Below are 20,328 nucleotides of genomic sequence, written 5' to 3' on the forward strand. Positions count from 1 at the left end.
AGCTTGCACCTTGCACCTGGAAAAGTCGCAGACACTCAACGCCAGCCCATGAAAGCAGCCAGGAGAAAGGCTACACCCTGCAAAGCCACAGGGGCAGAGTTGTCCAAGATCATGGGAACTCAACTCTTGCACCAGCATGACCTGGATGTGAGATATGGAGTAAAAGGAGATCATTTTGGAGTTTTAAGATTTGACTGTCATGCTGGATTTCAAACTTGAATGGGACCTGTAGCCCCTTTGTTTTGGCCAATTTCTCCCACTTGGAATGGCTGTATTTATCTAGTGCCTGTACCCCCATTGTATCTAGGAAGTAACTAACTTGCTTCTGATTTTACAGGTTCATAGATGGAAGGACTTGCCTTGTCTCAGATGAGACTTTGGACTGTGGACTTCTGAGTTAATGCTGAAATGAGTTCAGACTTTGGGAGACTGTTAGGAAGGCATGATTGGTTTTGAAATGTGAAGATATGAGATTTGGGAGGGTCCAGGGTGGAATGATATGGCTTGGCTCTGTGTCCCCATGCATATCTCATCTCGTAGCTCCCCTAACTCCCACAATGTGGGAAGAACCCAGTGGGAGATAACTGAATCATGGAGGTGGGTCTTTCCCATGCTGTTCTCATTCTAGTGAATGGGTCTCACGAGATCTGATGGTTTTAAAAACAAGAGTTTCTCTGCACAAGCTCTCTCTTTGCCTGCTGCCATCTGGGGAAGTTGAGGCTGCAGTGAGCTGTGATTGTGCCACTGCAGCTGGGGTGACAGAGTGAGATCCTGTTGAAAGCAAGAAAGAAAAAGAAAGAAAGCAAGAAAGAAGCAAGGAAGGGAAGGGAAGGGAAGGAGGGAGGGAGGAAGGAAGGAAGAGAGAAAGAAGGAAAGAAGGAAAGAAAGAAAGAAAGAAGCAAGGAAGGAAGGAAGGAAGGAAGGAAGGAAGGAAAGAAAGAAAGAAAGAAAGAAAGAAAGAAAGAAAGAAAGAAAGAAAGAAAGAAAGAAAGAAAGAAAGAAAGAAAGAGAGAGAGAGAGAGAGAGAGAGAGAGAAAGAAAGAAAGAAAGAAAGAAAGAAGAAAGAAAGAAAGAAAGAAAGAAAGAAAGAAAGAAAGAAAGAAAGAAAGAAAGAAAGAAAGAGGAAAGAAAGAAAGAAAGAAAGAAAGAAAGAAAGAAAGAAAGAAAGAAAGAGAAAGAAAGAAAGGGAGGGAGGGAGGGAAGGAAGGAAGGAAGGAAGGAAGGAAGGAAGGAAGGAAGGGAAAGAAAAGAAAGAAAAGAAAAAGAAAGAAAGAAAGAAAGAAAGAAAGAAAGAAAGAAAGAAAGAAAGAAAGAAAGAAAGAAAGAAAGAAAGAAAGAAAGAAAGAAAGAAAGAAAGAAAGAGACATGTAGCCCTCACTACTCTCACTATGTTTGAGCACCTGGATGCAGCTATGCCTGAAGCAAGACAAACCTGGGGATTTACTGGTACATGAGCCAACTTCCCTTTTTCTGCTTAAAATTGCTTGACTTGAACTTCCAATGTTTATGACTAAAGGAATTTCAACTATCTCTTGGTTATTTTAATAATTTATATATTAGTTTTATAATCATAAAATAAAGTTTTTAAGAGAAGAAGCCTTGCTAAAGTTTAAGTTAGTATACCTATCAATAGTATGAGGAAGCAGAAAAAGCATTGAACAGTGAAATCAGGCAACCTAGATTTTCTGCTGGACCCACACAAATTGCTGTGTGACTTTGAACAAGTTTATTAAACTGTCTAGACTCTAATAAAATAAGGAATCGGAGTTAGTGATATCTAAGGTATTGTGTAGTACTAAACGTCTTTGCTTCTATAAAAGGAGACCTAATTAGTCTGATAAAAATTGTTCTTAACCAAGACTTTTACAGAAATGTTAAGAATAAAGACTAATAATTTAAAACGTGTCAAGCACTTATAATAAAACCCTTTAAATTGACAACTTACATGTGAGACATCCTCATATACACGCAAAATATTCATTGCATCACTGGTTAAATTGGAAAATTTAGAAACAAAAATTGAGAACAGCCAGTTAAACAAATTGTGGTACATTCATACAATGGAATATTATGTAATTACAGAAAAGAAATGAAGAAACTCTTTACATTTTGCTGTGGACAATATCTAAGACACATTTTTAATTGAAAAGTGCAAAACCCAAAGTGGTTGTGCTGTGTAAAAAGAGGAGGGAAAGCTAGATAGATTTAATTCCCGGTGCATGCATGAATTATCTCTTGAAGGAATCTAAAAAAAAAAACACTGCTACTATTGATTACCTTTGGAGAGACTGGGTCTTATTTTTCATGATACAGTATATCCTTTTATCTTTTGAATGTCAAAATATGTAACTGCCAGGCACAGTAGCTCCTGCCTGTAATCTTAGCATTCTGGGAGACCGAGGCAGGAGGATTATCTGAAGCCAGGAGTTTAAGACTAGCCTGAGTAGCAGAGTGAGACCTTGTCTCTACAGAAAAGACAAAATTAGCCAGACATGGTGGCATGCACTTGTAGTCCCCACATACTGAGGAGGCTAAGGTGGAAGGAGCGCTTGAGCTCAGGAGTTGGAGGCTATAGTGAGCTCTTTGGAGCCACTGCACACCAGACTGGGCAACAGAGTGTGACCCTATCCTCTAAACAAAAATAAAAACATAAAATAAAATAAAAACTGTACATGTAACTGTATTACCTACTCAAAGTCAAATAAATTTTAAAAGTTTTTAATTTAAAAATTACGTAAGACTTTTTTCGTGCTTATGGTCATGCCAGGGTGACTTGTAGTCTAGCTACCTATAAGTCTTCGAGACCAGCATTTCTCACACTTCATCATGCATTCTGGGGATGCACTCCAGGAGATCATGATAAAATGCAGCAGGTCGGGAGCGAGGACCATGCTTCTGCACGTCTGACAAGCCCCAGGTGATGCTGCCACTGCTGGTCAGAACCGCACTTTGAATGTAGGTCTAGAACCACACCGATCAATACGGTCACCACTAGTCACATGTGTCTACTGAGTGCTTGAACTGTGGCTAGTCCAAAAAGAGATGTGGGGATGTGTAAAATACACAACGGAATTCAAAAAGAGTACCAAAAAAGATCATAAACGATCTCATAATTTTTATATTGATGACATGCTGAAATGATGTTTTTGATATGTTGAGTTAAATGGAATATATGATTGAAATTCATTTCCCTGTTTCTTTTTCCTTTTTTTAATGTAACTAGTAGACAAAGTAAAACGACACATGTGGCTTGCATTATATTTCTATTGCATCGTGCTGGTCTAGGAGACCCTGATGATCTCCTACAACCTGCAACAAGGCGGGGGTTGGGACAAACTCGGTCATCACCCTGGAGTATTTGCAAGGGTCTGTAAATTGGTATAAGGACCCTAGAGACCTGGGAGAGAGCATATTGAAGAATCTGGAGCCCACTCACCCCTAACAAATAAAATAAACAAATAAAACTTCTACTCAAGTGAATTGAAGTGAACAATCAAAGCAGTCGTAACCCTGGAACTGTAGGTAGAGCTTTTGCAGAGCAAAGTCAGCTTAAGGGACCAGTGTTGAAAGGAAGGAGTGAGGTACCATTGCCAGGCAGCCAGCCTTGACAGTCTGCAATGCTTTGGTGACAGTGGGAGGAAGTATGTCAACTCTATTTGCACCACTGAACAGCACTGTCCCTACCACCCTGAGTCATATCCCAGCCTGGCACCCTCAAAAACAAAGATGGCTTTAAAGCTAAGGGCCTAGGGTAATCACTTGACTTGCTGCAACACAGACACAGGTCTGAAGACAGCCACATAGTCAGAAGTGTGATATTAGATTAGCATAGGCCAGGCACGGTGGCTCATGCCTATAATCCCAACAATTTGGGAGGCCAAGGTAGGTGGATCGCGTGAGGCCAAGAGTTCAAGACCGGCCTGGCCAACATGGTGAAACACTGTCTCTACTAAAAACACAAAAATTAGCTGGGAGTGGTGGTGCACACTTGTAATCCCAGCTACTTGGGAGGCTGAGGCAGGAGAATCACTTGAACTCGGGAGGCGGAGGTTGCAGTGAGCGGAGATCGCACAACTGCACTCCAGCCTGGGCAACAAAGCTAGACTCCGTCTCAATAATGTATATATATTAGATCAGTATAAACATAACCCCACCAATTCCTTCTGTGTGGCCACAGAGCAATCTGCGTCACTCGGGTAAATTTTAAACTGAAACTCTTCCATCCGCATCCAAGGTAAGTGCAATTTTTAGTGAACTGACCCCTTTTTGTGTAAGATGCTCCAAAGCTCATACAGGGTAAGGGGTAGAGGGTCCACAGTGTACTCTCTTCTCCTCAGAAATATACAAACTGAGCCAAGATTTCTTTACTTGAGGCCACAAGAAAGGTATCACATGACCCGAAAGAGCTGCACAGCCTTCAGTTCTGTCGGGAAAGTCATCCTGGAACTGGTCCCATGCTGCTCCTGCTTGCTTGCTTTCCTCCCCTGGGGTGGCAAAGGGAAGGCACGAGACACCCAGAGGGGAGAAAAGCTCGGGTGTACGCGTGGTCATGTTTCTACTCAGCAGGCACAGAGGTGCACCCTTGAGCACAATGTGGGCGTGTTCCCTCTCCCGGAAAACTTAGCTCTATGGACAAAGGAGTAAACCAACCTTGTCCTGGGCCCAGCCCAGTCCTCCCACCTTTCCCATCACGGACCCAACCAAGCTCCAGAGCGCACTGACCAGGTTTTATCTCCAGCAGCCGCAGCTTTGGATCTTCAGGTGGGTGCAATCGTCTCTTCTTGCGCCAGCAGCGGGCAGGGTATGTATACAGTTGGCCCGGGGCAAGGCCTGTGGACAGAGACAATGTAAAGATTAAAGGCTCCAGGCTGGAAGGGGCCTTGGAAACGACCCTAACTAACCCTGTCATTCACAAGGAGAGGGAGCTGAAGCCCAGAGAGAAGTGACTTGTCAACATCACAAAGCTGACTGCTGGCAGTGGCAAGGCTGAATCTAGGTCATCTGACCCCAGGACCCTGGCTCTGTCAGCTCCACCATGCTGTTCAGCAAGCACATGCCAACAAGAGCCATTGCCTTCACCAAAACCAATTCTGCTCTCCTGCCTGGAGAGATCACCAACTGGACCTTCAGACAAGAGGGACCTTTGCAGTGTCTCCAAAGCAGTGGATCTCTATCCACCGCCCCTCCATCCGGATCCAGGTTAAGCAGGTTTCCTTCAAAATGGAGCAGTAGTCAGTTGGCCTACCGTATGGACAGCCTGGATTGAGAAGCATCGCAAAGAGACAGAACCAAAAACACTAGATCTACTCAGAGGCATCTCCCACCTCCGGCTGCTGGCAGCTCACTGCAGGCAAATGGAGCCTTGTGTAGCCCCCATGAGAACATAAGCCCACTGTGGTGACCAGGCCACATGACCTGCAGAGCCCGCATACCTCTATATCCCAGCCTATGTGCCTGGCCTTACAAAAAAAAAAAACAGGCAGGAGGCCAGGGGCTGGGCTCACATGCCACACCGTGTGTGTGTGTGGCCTTTGACACCATGCTGCATGCCAAGCACCATGAGGAGCCTTCCTGCTCACCAGACAACAACTCTGTGGCTCCGGTGGCAGCCACAGGCCTTGGAGGAACAGGGGCTTCTCCATGCTAGGCCACAGACTATTCCCAGGGAAATGGGGTGGGGAGGAGGCTGAGGGGTGAAAAGGCAGGTATTTGAGACTGGCTAGGTAATTTTCAGACTGGCTAGGTGATTCGCAGTCTTGAAGAGAGTGTCTAATAATCCCCATAATAAACCAGCAAGCCAACCAACCCCCAATAGGAAGAAAAGCCTAATGAGGACAAGGACTTTTCTGTCTTGTTCTTGTCAGAAATCCCAGAATCAGAACTGTGCCCGACACAGAGCGGAACCAAACTAAATACTCATTGAATTAATGAACGAATATGTTGCAGCTTCCCTTTAAAGTCACAACTCTGTCTTCTGCAGGTAAATGTGGCACATGACAGCTGCTGGATGCAGGCGGCCTACCACAAAAGTGTCACTGCACACACCTAGGACCATGGGCTCAGGAAACATCAGCACCTGATTTCCATCTGCTGTCTTCCATTTCAGGGCCCTTAAAAGTTAAGAAGGGAAACTGGCTTCATTCTTCACCTTTGCAGAGAAAATCTATGTAACTTTCATTGCTATATACTCATTCATTCATTTTCATTTTTACCAGTCAACTCTACCCATTTATCGGGATGGGTCTAAGACAGAGTCAATTATCCCAGCATTAAAGGAACGAAAATATTCAGGTCTCTTTATGTGTAATCACACAGCTGCTCCACAGGTTGCAAGATTGCAAGCAAGCTGGAGATTCTGAGCTCCCCAGCCCTTGGTTCTTAGAATCCAGAGCTGACCTGCACTCAGAAATGTCAGAATCGAATGACCATTGGCCCTGCTGTTCCTGGCTCCAGGGGACTCATCCACCCAGATCCAAACCACCCAAGAGGGACTCCAGAAGTGAAGGCTCAGGCCTGAGGTCAGAGCTCCCTGCACCCCCTCTCCTCCCACGGCCGTCTCTGGGCCTTAGGTTTCCTTCGTAGCCCAGAGGCCGCTTCATGGTGCTTCCAACCCAATCAAACACAGGTAAGTAAGAGCGAGCTGGCCCCACCAGCAGCCCCCTAAAGGTCTACATGGCAAGAGTGCAAAAGTGTCCACACTTGACCAGGTCCTACACCCTCCCTGAGACAGCAGTCACTGTGCTTGACGGTCAGCGGTACCAGAGAAGCCCCAGGCCACTCTGCTTGGAGCTTTAGGCCCATTCTTCTGGGAGAATTCATTTTAGCAGCTAGTTCGAATCTCCAGAAGAAGGGGCTGTTTTTGTTTCATTCTTTCTCTGCTGGATCGGAGACGCTCTGCAGTGCAAAGGAAAAGCACGTGAGTCCTGGGAAACATCCTAACACCTTTCTGAGCCTATTGCCTCAGCTGTACGACAAGGGCATTAATAACATTAATACCTACCTCCTAGGGGCTGTCATGGGGATTCACTTATATTCAAGAGAAAGCTCTCTATATCCATAAAGATGACAGATGTCAGTTTTTAACTGTCACAAGTTAGCTGACCTAGTCTTGGACTCCACACCCATGCAACAGGACGGACCCCCGCCCCATCCACCAAGCTGCCACTTGATTCTTTAGCCATGAGGGTAGAAACAGCCTTCTGTTTCATGTCTGCTTTGAATCCACCTCATCACAACAAGCAAATGGTCCCAAGAGCTCCCCTGGGGCTCCTTGGCCCCTTCCTTGCCCTCCTCACCAGGCTGACAGACACCAGGGTTCCTTTATAGGAACAACACGTTCAGTGCTGGAGTTCCACTTACAGAGGGAAGAGCAGGGCCCCATGAGACTTATGTTGTTTATCTCATTAGAACAGGAGGCACATAACTCAAAGCGTGTGTGTGTGTGTGCATATGTGTTCGTGTGTGTGCATGTGTGGCAGATGGAGGTGGGGAAGGAGGATGGAGTCACAGCTGCTGTGAGGAAAATTAACCTTGGGGAGTGAGCCCAGGGCTGGGGAGGGGATATGAAGGAGGGGAAACAAGTGGCCGAAGACAAGAGGGGAAACCAGTCTTCCCTGGTAACCAAGGCCACTGCTACCCATCACTTCACATACCCCACTGAGCAAACTCCTTTTCTGTTATTTTGAGCTGCAACTCCAGCTACAACACTCATGCCCATGTGTAAGCACAAACGTGATGCACACAGACACACACACAATCAGAAACTCACACACTTGCTGAGAGAACTGGCTCCATGGAAACATCTGGCAATGAAAGGCTTGATGCCTTTATGGTCAGCAGATGAATATAGCTGGTAACGTACACTGCACAAGTTCAGCAGGTGGATCCTGAGGGTTCTGGGCATCTCTCACAGACAAAGCATGAGCTATGCAAAATTTAGAAGATGAAATGGGAGAGAAAAGAGAGGGAAGAGTGGCCGGGTACAGTGGCTGATGTCTGTAATCCCAGCACTTTTGGGAAGCCAAGGCTGGCAGATCACTTATGCCCAGGAGTTCAAGACCAGTCTGGCCAACATGGTGAAACCTCACCTCTACCAAAAATACAAAAATTAGCCGGTGTGGTGGTGCATGCCTGTAATCTCAGCTACTTGGGAGGCTGAGGCAGGAGAACTGCTTGAACCCAGGAGGGTTGAACCCACTGCACTCCAGCCTACATGACAGAGCAAGATTCTGTCAAGAAGAAAGAAAGAGAGAAAGAGAGAAAGAGAGAAAGAGAGAAAGAAAGAAAGAAGGAAGGAAGGAAGGACGGACGGACGGACGGAAGGAAGGAAGGAAGGAAGGAAAGAAGGGAGGGAGGGAGGGAGGGAAGGAGGGAGGGAGGGAGGGAAAGAGGGAGGATGATATGGGATAGGAACAGCAATTGAAATGGGGAAGAAAAAAACTGAAGTAGTTTCATCTTTCCCCATCCAGAGCTGAACTGCAGTTCAAGCCCTCCCAGGGAAAGGCCCTCTCCCTGCAGGATCTCAGAGAGGTGGACCCGCAGCTGCCCCTGAAACTTCCCTTCAATGAAGAATTTATTACGTCACGGGACAGAGTGTCCCACTGTCGGCCAACTCTTACTGTGATAAAGAGATTCACCATGACCTTATTTTGAATCAAAATCTATCTTCCTGTAAGTTATACCAATTTGTCCACCCTCTGTTCCAACAGCAAACAGCTACATCCCAATCCTGCATCCCATATATCTGCTTGGGTTTGAAGGGGAGCTAACCAAGAAGACGAGGAACTAAAGAGGAACAAGAGTTGTAGGAAAGAGGTAGTGACTACCCCTGCTCAGAACCAGGTAACAGGATCAAAGTTTCCAAATAGAAAATGACAATACAACAATTTAAAATACATTTTTTAAAAAATACAGTATAACAACTATTTACATAGCATTTACATTGTATTAGGTATTATAAGTAATCTAAAAATGATTTAAGGAATATGGGAGAATGTGTGTAGGTTATATGCAAATATGCCTATGCCATTTTATATAAGGGACTTGAGCACCCACAGATTTTGGTACCTTCTGGGGTCCTAGAACCAATTCCCAGTGGATAATAAAGGATGGCTGTTATGTATATAACACACTATCATTTATTTAACAAATGAGGATACACACATATTCAGACAAATATATATGTGTGGTGTGTTTGTATGTTTTTTTAAGGGAGTATAAGAGAAAAGCTAAAAAAAAAAAAATTACCTAGAGAGAACAAAAATAAAATAATAATAGCAAGAAGAAAAAGAGAAGGAAGAAGAGGAATTGCCTATAGGAAGAAGAAACAGGGTAAAAGTGAAGATACGCTAGACTTTCTCATAATATACCATTAGAACCATGCAAATATTTTACACAATTATAAAGTAAAATTAAATTAAAATAAAAAGCATATCTATTTCTGACTAAGATGGAGTATAAAGACCAGATTTAGCTCCCACCTAAAACCAAAAGAGAGGAAGAAAGAAATCAACAACAGTTTTGAAGACAATGAACATCAGGCATTGAAGGACAGCGATTCCTGAGACACTGAAAACAAGCAAGATAAGCCCTGTGATTGCCCAAGCTTACAGCCTTAAGAGAGTCTCCAGACTGGAACATAAGGAGGAGGAATACAGGTGGAGCCCTACAGAGTCCCCACGCTTGAGTTGAAGAGAAAATACCAAGAGTCTGAGGAGACCACAGTGACTAGAACCCAAGCAACAGAAGGGTCGACAAAAGAGAGTTGCACAAAGAACGTGGAGATCCACAGAGGGTCCCCTTCAAGTATTCAGGTTAGCATTGATCCATGTATGCTTGTGAGGAAACTAGGCAGGACTGCAGAAAGAACTACCCAAAAAGATTAGAGGTAACAGCGCTTGGTGTGCACAAGGGGGCGAAAATAGTCTGTTTCCACCAGCCAATATGGAAAACCATATGACTCATGGGGTACTGGGTAGAGTACAGTAGAAAGACCTTGCCTACTAATAGGCAATACTTTGCAGCTCTAGACTAAGTACTGCTCCACCTCCACCTAACAAATCTTAAAAGCAAGACAAGAAAACATCAAACTGTTTCCAAATAACTTAAATATGTCCCAAAACAATGTTCAAGAACATTTCTAGGAATAAAATATATCTACAGCATTCAGCAAGGTAAAATTCACAATGTGAGGCACCCAACCCAAAATTACAAGGCATGTAAAGAAGCTGGAAAATATGACTTATAATAAGGAGAAAAATCAATCAATTGAAACCAACCCAGAACTGAAACTGATATTAGAATTAGTAGCGAGAACATTAGAACAGTTATTATTTGTATGCTATGTGTTCAAGTTTAGTAAAAATTTGGGAGATATATGTATTTTTAAGACTCAAATTTAACTTCTAGAAATGAAAACTATAATGTGCAAGACAAAAAAATTATCAGATGGAGTTCATGTCAGATTAGACATTGCAGAAGAAAAGACTGGTAAACTTAAAAACACAGCAATAGAAACTATTCCAAAATGAAACCCACAGGAAAAAAGAGAAAACAAAAAAAGAATAATGGCATAAATGAGGTATGGGGCAACTTCAAACAGCCTAATATATGTGTAATTGAAGACAGTGAAGAAAAAATACTTGTAGAAATAATGGCTAGAGGCCGGGTGCAGTGGCTCATGCCTTTAATCCCAACACTTTGGGAGGCCAAGGTGGGAGGATGGCCTAAGCCCGGGAGTTTGAGAGTAGGCTGGGCAACATAGTAAGATCCTGTCTCCGAGAGAGAGAGAGAGAGAGAGAGAGAGAGAAAGAGAGAGAGAGAGAGAGAGAGAGAGATTGGAGAAACGGAAGGAAGGAAGGAAGAATTAAAAAAGAAATAAGGGCTGGAAATTTCTGTAGTTTGATGAAAACTGCAAACCCATAGATCTAAGAAGCTCAATAAAACTAGGTATAAGAAACATTAAGAAAACTATAGCAAAGCATATCATAATCAAAACTGCTCAAAAATAGTGATAAAGAGAAAATATTAAAAGCAACCAGAGAAAGGAGACATGTTACATATACAGGAACATCCTTATCTTTGCAATGCAAGCAAGAAAAGGGTGGTTCAACATCCCTACAATACTGAAAGAAAAAAAAAAAAAAAAACTTGTCAAACTAGAGTTCTATATCCAGCTAAAATATCTTTCAAGAACTAAGGCAAACTAAAGATAGTTTCAGATATACAAAAGCTGAAATAATTCATCAACAAACCCATACTCTAAGAAATGTTAAAAAGAAGTCCTTCAGGCAGAAGGAAAGTAATACCAGACCTAAATGTGGATCTACACAAAAGAATGAACAGCATCAGAAATGGTTTAGTACATGAATAATTATACAAGATGTTTTTCTTACTATTTTAAACTCATTAAAAGATGATTGACTATTTTAAAAAATACAATGACAGCCAGGCGCGGTGACTCACACCTGTAATCCCAGCACTTTGGGAGGCCAAGGTGGGCAGATCACCTGAGGTTGGGAGTTCGAGGACAGCCTGACTAACATGGAGAAACCCCATCTCTACTAAAATTACCAAAATTAGCTATGCATGGTGGCACATGCCTATAATCCCAGCTACTTGGGAGGCTGAGGCAGGAGAATCGCTTGAACCCAGGAGGCAGAGGTTGCAGTGAGCCGAGATGGCACCATTGCATTCCAGCCTGGGCAACAAGAGTGAAACTCAGTCTAAAAATAAATAAATAAATAAATACACACTGAAAATGTAGTATGTGGTTTATACTATACATAAAAAATAAAATGTATAACAACAATTGCACAAAGCTACTTGGGAGGCTGAGGGAGGAGAATGGCATGAACCCGGGAGGTGGAGTTTGCAGTGAGCCAAGATCACACCACTGCACTCCAGCCTGGGCGACAGAGCAAGACTCTGTTTAAAAAAAAAAAAAAAAAAAAAAAAAAGTATACTTGTAGTAATTTCCTATTGCTGTAACAAATTACCCCAAACTTAGAGCTTTGAAGCACCACAAATTTGTTATCTTACAATTCTGGAGGTCAGAAAGCCAAAATCAGTCTCAGTGGACTAAAACCAAGGTGTCAGCAGAATTACATTCCTTCTAGAGACTCTAGGAGACAATCTGTTACCTGGCCTTTTCTATAATAGCTTCTAGAGGCCACCTACATTCTTTGGTGCATGGCCTGTTCCTCTATTGTGTCACTTTGACTTCTGCTTCCATCATCACATCCAGTCTGACTCTGAACTCCTCCTGAACTCTGTTTTCTTTTTATAAGAACCCTTGTGATTACATTAGGCCCACCTGGATAATCCAAGATTATCTTACCATCTCAAAATTCTTAATCCTGTCTTCAAAGTCCCTTTTGCCACGTAAGGTAACATAGGCACAGATTTCAGTAATTAAAATGTGGATGTCTGGGGTGGGGCAAGGGCCTTATTCTGTTTATCACAGTACTATGGTAGACTCCTTATACTATTCATGAAGTAGAATAATATAATTTGAAGGTTAACTATAATTAAAGATGTACACTATAAACACTAAGCAATCATTAAATTAACAAGTTATAGTTAATAAACCAACAAAAAAGAGAGAAAACATAATCACATTAAATGTAAATTTTCTAAATACCCCTAATTTAAAAATATTGTCAGATTACATGTAAAAAGCATAACACAACTATATGCTGCCTATTAAAAAACTACTTTTAATATAAAGATGCAAATAGGCAAGAAGTAAAATAATGGAAAAAGATATTTCATGTTAATATTAATCAAAAGAGAGCTGGAGTGGCTACATTTGAATTAGACAAAGGAGATTTCAGAGAAAATAATATTAATAGAGATTAACAGGATTATTTTATAGTGATAAAGGAATCAATTTATTAAGAGGACATAACAATACTAAATGTTTATGTACCTAATAACAAAGCTTCAACATACATGAAACAAAATGTAATAGAATTGTAAGGAGAAATAAGCAAACCCACAATTATCATCATAAGTTTCAATACCCCACTCTCAATAATTCATAGAATAAATAGAAAACAAGTAAGGACGTAGAAGATTTAAACAACACTACCAACCAATTTAACCTAATCGATATTTATAGAACATTCCAAACAACAACAGCAAAACACAATTCTTTTCCTGAGCAAACAGAATATTCACCAAGGTAGACCATATTTGGTGCCATAAAACAAGTTGCAATAAATTTAAAGGAATTCAAACCATAAAAATCATTCTCTGACCATTTGGAATTAACTTGGAAATAAGTAATGGGCACATCTTTGGAAATGTCCCAAGTGTTTGGAAACTAAACAATACAGTTCTAAATAATCCATGAGTAAAAGAAGAAACCAAACAGGAAAATATTTTGAACTGAATGAAAATAAAAACCCAAAATCAAAATTTTTTAAATGAGGCTAACATAGTATTTATGGGGAAATTATATCAGAAAATGATGTAGTAGAAAAGAAGAAATATTTCAAATCAATGACCTTTTTACACCTTAAGAAACAGATACACCTACTCTATACCCACAAATATTAAAAAATTAGAAGAAGAAACAGAAGAGCAAATTAAATCCAAAGTAAATAGAAGGAAATATAATATTTAGAGCAGAAAAAACAATTGAGAAAATCAATTCTACCAAGAGCTATTTATTTGAAAAGATCAATAAGATTGATAAACCCCTAGTCAGAATGATGAGGTAAAAAATAACATTCAAATACCAATATAATGAGTAAAATAATATGTCACCACAGATTCTACATATATTAAAAGGGTAATGCAGCAATATTTGAACAACTTTGTGCAACCAATTAGGAGAAAGTAGATAAAATAAACAAAATCACACACTAACAAAGCTTACTTAAGATGAAATAGATAACCTAAATAGCCCTATATCTATAAAAGAAATTAAATTTACAATTAAAAACATTACTGCAAGGAAATTGCCAGATCCAAATGGATTCACTGGTAAATGCTATAAAATATTTATGGAAGAAATAATACCAATTCTATATAAAGTTTCAGAAAACTAAAAAGGAAGAAATACTTCCCAACTCATTATATGAGACCAGCATCACCCTGACACCCAAACCAGACAGACATTACAAGAAAACTATAGACCAATATCTCTCATAAACATAGATGCAAAAACTCTAATAAAACTTGAGCGACATGAATCTAACAATACATTCAAAAGATAAAATAGTATAACAAAGTGGGGTTTATCCTAGGAATGTAATGTTGGTTTAACATTCAGAAATCAATCAATGTAACTCATTATGTTAAATGTAAATTTAAGATATTAAATTTAATCAACCATTCCTACATAATGAAGCTTCCATGAACAAAAGAAAAACCACATGATCATCTCAATAGACACAGAAAATCAGATGACAAAATCAAACATCCATTTGTGACTTAAAAAAAACTCTCAAACTACAAATAGAAGGGAGCATCCTCAATCTGATAAAGAATAGCTACAAAAAAATCTACACCTAATGTCATACTTAGTAACAAAAAATTAAATAAATGCTTTCTCCTTAAGATCAGGAACAACATAAGGGTGTCCAATCTCACCACTTTTACCTAACATTATATTGGAGAGTCTAACCAGTGCAAGAGACAAATAAAATAAGCAAAAGTTATCCATATTAAAAGAAAGAAGTAAGTTTTCTTTATTTACTATTCAGATTATCTATTAGCAAACTAACAGATAATCAACTATATAGAAAATTCTACAGAATCTCTAGAAAGCTATTAGAACTAATGAGTTTAGCAAGGTTGAAGGATATAGGAAGAATATACGAAATCAGTTGTATTTCTGTATATTAGCAAACATCAGAAATTAAAATTTATAAAAATGTATTTACAATAGTATCAAAAAAATTAAGTACTTAGAGATAAATCTGACAAAAATGTGAAAGATCTATACACTGAAAATTAAAAATCACTGATGAGAAAAATTAAAGAAGATATTAATAAATTGAGAGATATGCCACATTCATGGGTTGTAAGATTCAATACTGAAAATTGTCAATTTTCCCCAAGTGGATCTATAGATGCAACACAATCCCAACCAAACTCCTAGCCAGTTTTTTGTAGAAATTGACAGACTGATTATAAAATCCATATAGAAGTGTAAAGGACCTAGAATAATCAAAATAACTAAGAAAAACAAGAACAGATTTAGAGGGCTAACACCACCTGATTTCAAGCATTATAAAACTATAATAATCAAGACAGTGTGGTAAGAGTGTAAAGACAGACAAATAGGTCAATAAAACAGAACTGAGAGTCCAGTAATAGACACACATATATGTGAACATCTAATTTTTGACAAGGCAATTAAGTGGAGAAAGACTAGTCTTTTCAACAAACTATGTCGAAACAATTGAATATCCATCTGCAACAAAATAAACTTTGTACCATATACAAAATTAACTCAAAATGAATAGACCTAAAAGGGAAACCTAAAATTATAAAATTTTAGGAAAAAAAATAAGAGAAACCCCAACCTTGCATTAGGTAGTAATTTCTTAGATATAACATCAAAAGCACAATTCATGAAAGAATAAATTGATAAATTGGATTTCACCAAAATTGAAAACTTCTGCTCTTTGAATGAGATTGCTAAGTTAATGAAAATACAAAACACGGATTGTAAAAAAAATTTGCAAAGCATATGTCTGATAAACTTATTGTATCTAGAATACATAAAGAACAATCAAAATTCAGTAATAAGCAAATAGCTCAATTTTAAAATGGACAAAAGATTTGAACTTTACCAAAGAACATACATGGATGGTGTAATATTGTGATATAATGAGAAATATATATTTTGGTCTTAATCCCCACTTCCTGGCATACAGTTCCTAAAATCCCTGGCATCTCCAAGTGATGTGTCTTTTTATATGCTAATGAGATGACCCTGGCTGGGACCTGCTGGATAGCCTCAGGATAGGGGATTATTAACAGAGGAGCCAACCACAAGATTAGCAGGCTGTACCTTTTAGCCCCAACTCTAACTTCCCACCACTGACCTCCAGGAAGAAAAGAGGCACTAGTGTTGAGCTAATCACTAATGGCCAATGATTTAATCAACCATTCCTACATAATGAAGCTTCCATGAAAATCCAAATGGACTAGAATCAGAGAGCTTTGGGTTGGTGAACATGTGGGGGTGCTGGGAGGGTGGCTCACCTGGAGAAGGCATGGAAGCTTCATGTCCCTTTCCCCTTACCTTGCCCTGTGTACCTCTTCCACTTGGCTGTTTCAGATACATGTCCTTTGTAATAAATTGGCAGTCTAGTATGTAAACTGTTTCCCTGAGTTCTAGCAAATGATCAAACATGAGGGGCAGTCATGGAAACCTCCATTTATAGCCCATTGGTCAGAAGCACAGCTGACAACCTGAACTTGAAACTGGCATATGAAGTTGAGTCAGTGCTGAGGGCTGAGCCCTTAGTCTGTGGAATCTGACGATATCTCACAGTAGATAGTGTCAAAGTTGACTTAAATTATGGAACACCTAGTTGGTGTCTGCAGGGAATTGGAGAATTGCTTGGCGTAGGGGAAAAGACATCCACACATCTGCTCACAGAAATACTGAGTAAAAGTATAGAGAAGAAAACAGTCTATTTTCCCTTACAGATGGCAAGTAAGCACATGTAAAGATGCTCAAAATCATTATTAACGAGGGGAATGCAAGTTAAAACTGCAATGAAATATTACTATATATCTATTAGAATGGCTAAAAAATTTTTCAGACTGACCACACCAAGTGTTGGCAAGGATATGAAGGAATTGGAACTCTCATATATTGCTGGAGTGAATGTAAAATGGTACAACCACTTTGGAAAACAGCTTGGCAGTTTCTTTAAAAGTTAAACATGTATCTCTCTTATGATCTAGTTGTTCTACTCCTAGGTAGCTAACCTCATGAGGAGAAAGGAAAACATATGTCCGTTCAAAGACTTGTACACAAATGTTCATAGTGGCTTTATTTATAGTAGTCAAATACTGCAAACAAATCCAAATGTCCATCAACAGATTAATGGATAAATTAACTGTGATACAGCCATGCAATGAACTACTACTCAGCATAAAAAGGAATTATTGATATAGTATTAATTAGTAATTATGCTAAGTGAAAGAAGCCAGACACGCCCTTGTCCCTAAAAAAGGGAGTACACAGTGTGTGGTTCCAGTATAGAAAGCAAATCAGTGGCTTCCTCTGGGGAGGGAGTAAAGAAGGGTAGAGGCACAGAGAAGCACAGGAAGGATAGATTTCTAGACACAGAGAAATCCATGACTCATACGCTCTTGGATATCCATGTTCATTATCTTGATTGTGGTAATGGTTCCACAGGTGAATACATGTCAAAACTTATCAAGCTGGACACATTAAGTATGTGCAATTTATTGTATGTAATTATACTTCAATAAAGCTGTTAAACTTTTTTAATAACAAGGCAATCTCGGGGACTTCTGCTTCTGGAAAGATGAAATAGATAGACTTTTTTATATTCCTCCCACTAAGTACAACTAAATATCCTGGACATTATTCATAGGACAGACATAAGAAATAACTGAAAGATGAAGAGAACCAGTCAGACCAGCTTGGGACTTTGGGACCTGAGAAACAACAGGGTGGGTGGTGAGCTCCCTGGGTATTCTTTTATCTATCCACCTATCTATCTAGCTGTCTAACTAGCTAGCTAGCTAGCTATTTATTGAGACAAAGTCTCACTCTGTAGCCTGGGTTGGAGTGCAATGGCGCAATCCTGGCTCACTGCACCCTCAAACTCCTGGGCTCAAGCAATCCTCCCACCTCAGCCTCCCAAGTAGTTGGGACTACAGGCACACACCACCATACCTGGATAAGTTTTAAATTTTTATAGAGACATGGTCTCACTATGTTGCTCAGGCTAGTTTCAAACTCCTGGGCTCAAGCAATCCTCCTCTTTTGGCCTCCCAAAGTGCTGGAATTACAGGCATGAGCCATTGTGTCTGGCCCAATCTTGGGTATCCTTTATGCCTCATATATCCTGGACTGGATTCTGGAAAAGCTGATAACCCAGAAACACCAACAAATGAAGACCAATAAAAGCCTCAAGAAAATCCTGCTCTCTCTAGCCAGAGAACCAGGAAAGGAGCAGCCTAGCAACATAAGCAGGCATCCCAATAGCTTTGCTGGGTTGGTGTCAGAGAAGGCTAAGGAAAGAGCTGGAGACTTGTAGTATGAGTAGAGGCCCTCCTCCTCCCAAATAGGATAATACCAGTGGAGGCCTAGTGGGGAGCCTGAACTCCCACCTCCACCCAGCAACAAAAAGGTATTATTCACCTTGTTAAAGAGGATGTCATACTAGGTTGTCAACAGAAGCCAAGTAGAGAAGCTGGATTTCCACACCCATCTGATAGTAATTAGGGGAGCCTTGCCTCCCCTACTAGCATAGCTTGAAAGGAGACCTGCTAATATAGAAGATTTAAATAATATCCAGAGTCTCATAACATAACGACCAAAATGTCCAAGATTCAGTCAAAGCCACTTATCTTATGAAGAACCAGGAAAATTTCAAAAAAGAAAAGACACAGATACCAACAACAAAATAACAAAAATGTTAGAATTATCTGGCAAGGATCTTAAAACAGCCATTATTAAAAGTGTTTCAACAAGCAATTTTGAACACATAAAACACATTCAGCAAAGAAATAGAAAATATGAAGAATCAAGTAGAAATTTGAAAACCAAAAAACTTTGTAACAAAAAATTAAAAAGCTCTCAATGGATTGTCTTAACAGCAGAAGGCAGAGGACAGAATAAAGAAGCAGTGAACCTGAAGAGAAAACTACAGAAATCACCCAAGCTAAGCAACAGAGAGAAGAATTTTAAAAATAAATAAACACAACCTCAGGGACTTCTGGGACTATAACAAAAGATCTAACATCTGTGTTGTTGAAGTCCAAGAAGGAGAGAGGAAAGACGGTGGAACTGAAGAGGTATTCAAAGAAATAATGGCTGAAAAATTCCCAAATTTGGCACAAAAAAAACCAGAGACCCACAGGTTCAAGAAGCTGAGTAAACTCAAACAGAATAAACCGAAAGAAATCTATGCCAAAACGCATCAAAATCACATTTCTGAAACTAAAAACAAAGAAAAAACTTGAAAACAATGAGAAATGACACCTTACTTATAAGGGAAAAAAAATTTTTAATTTAAATGACAGCAGATTTCTCATCACTAACCATCAGAAAGAAGTGGCAAAACCTTTTTCAACTGCTAAAATAAAAGGACTGTCAACTCAGAATTTTATATCCAGCAAAAATATCCTCCAGGAATGATGGCAAAATCAAGACATTCTCCAGTGAAGGAAAACTAAGAAGTTATCACCATCAGATTTACTCTAAAAGAATGGCCTAAAAAAGTACTACATCAGAAAGGAAATGCTAAAAGAAGGAATCTTGGAATGTCAGTAAGGAAGAAAAACAATGAAGGAGTAAAAATATGAGTAAATACAATAAATGCTTCTCTTATGTTTTCTAAATTATGTTTGATGGTTGAAGCAAAATTTATAACACTGGTATGGTTTTCAATGTATGTAAAGGAAATATTTAAGACAACTATATTATAAACTGAGGAGGGTAAAAGGATTTAAGTAATGAGAGTGTTGGGTTGTAATAGAATAGTTTTGTATCTTGATTGTAGAGGTGATTACACAAATCTACATGTGTGATAAAATGGCAGAGAGCTACACAATGTCAGTTTTTTGGGTTTGATATTGTAAGATGTATTTATCTTGGAGGAAATTGGGTGAAGAAGATAGGAGATCTCTCTGTATTATATTTGCAACTGCAAATTGCAAATATAGTCACAATTACAATTATTAATTATTTCAAGATGAAAAGTTGATTTAATAAAGAAGAAATTATATGAATCCCCTTCCCCACTCAAAAAGCAATCCCTGATAAGTGAAAGCAAAATGAAACAAATAAATCCAACTGTGTATTGAGTTAGTGGCACAACCACACAGAGGAACTATTTCAAGTGACCTTAAAGGAGAGTAATTTGGCTGCACATATTTAATGGAATATACCCTAAGGACAAAAAGAATTGCAAAAAAAAAGAAAATATCTTAAACCTTTTTCAGTAATCTTATTGTTAATAGTCATATTGTTATTCTGATACTGTGTGTGTGTGTCTGTGTGTGTGTGTGTGTGTGTGTGTGTGTAAAATAAAGCAAATAAGTTACATCAATATCATTTCTAGGATTTTTTTGGTAGAGAAAGTAGATACAGAATTAAGATAC

General features: G+C 39.5%; 1 protein-coding gene across 4 annotated transcripts in view; it reads right to left on the minus strand.

Annotated features, from left to right (window-relative positions):
- The window catches only part of DPF3 (double PHD fingers 3), a 286,943-nt gene that overhangs the window by 140,914 nt on the left and 125,701 nt on the right, over positions 1 to 20,328 (minus strand). For all 4 annotated transcript variants that reach the window (XR_006699607.3, XR_010588540.2, XM_045396660.3 and 1 more), the window contains exon 3: positions 4,723 to 4,830. Coding sequence is in view for 2 of the 4 variants with exons in the window: in XM_045396660.3 (XP_045252595.1) it covers positions 4,723 to 4,830 (108 nt within the window). In the remaining 2 variants the exon portion in view is untranslated. The remainder of the gene's footprint in view (positions 1 to 4,722; positions 4,831 to 20,328) is intronic.

Source organism: Macaca fascicularis, chromosome 7 (genome assembly GCF_037993035.2).
Source record: "Macaca fascicularis isolate 582-1 chromosome 7, T2T-MFA8v1.1".
Taxonomy (NCBI): domain Eukaryota; kingdom Metazoa; phylum Chordata; class Mammalia; order Primates; family Cercopithecidae; genus Macaca; species Macaca fascicularis.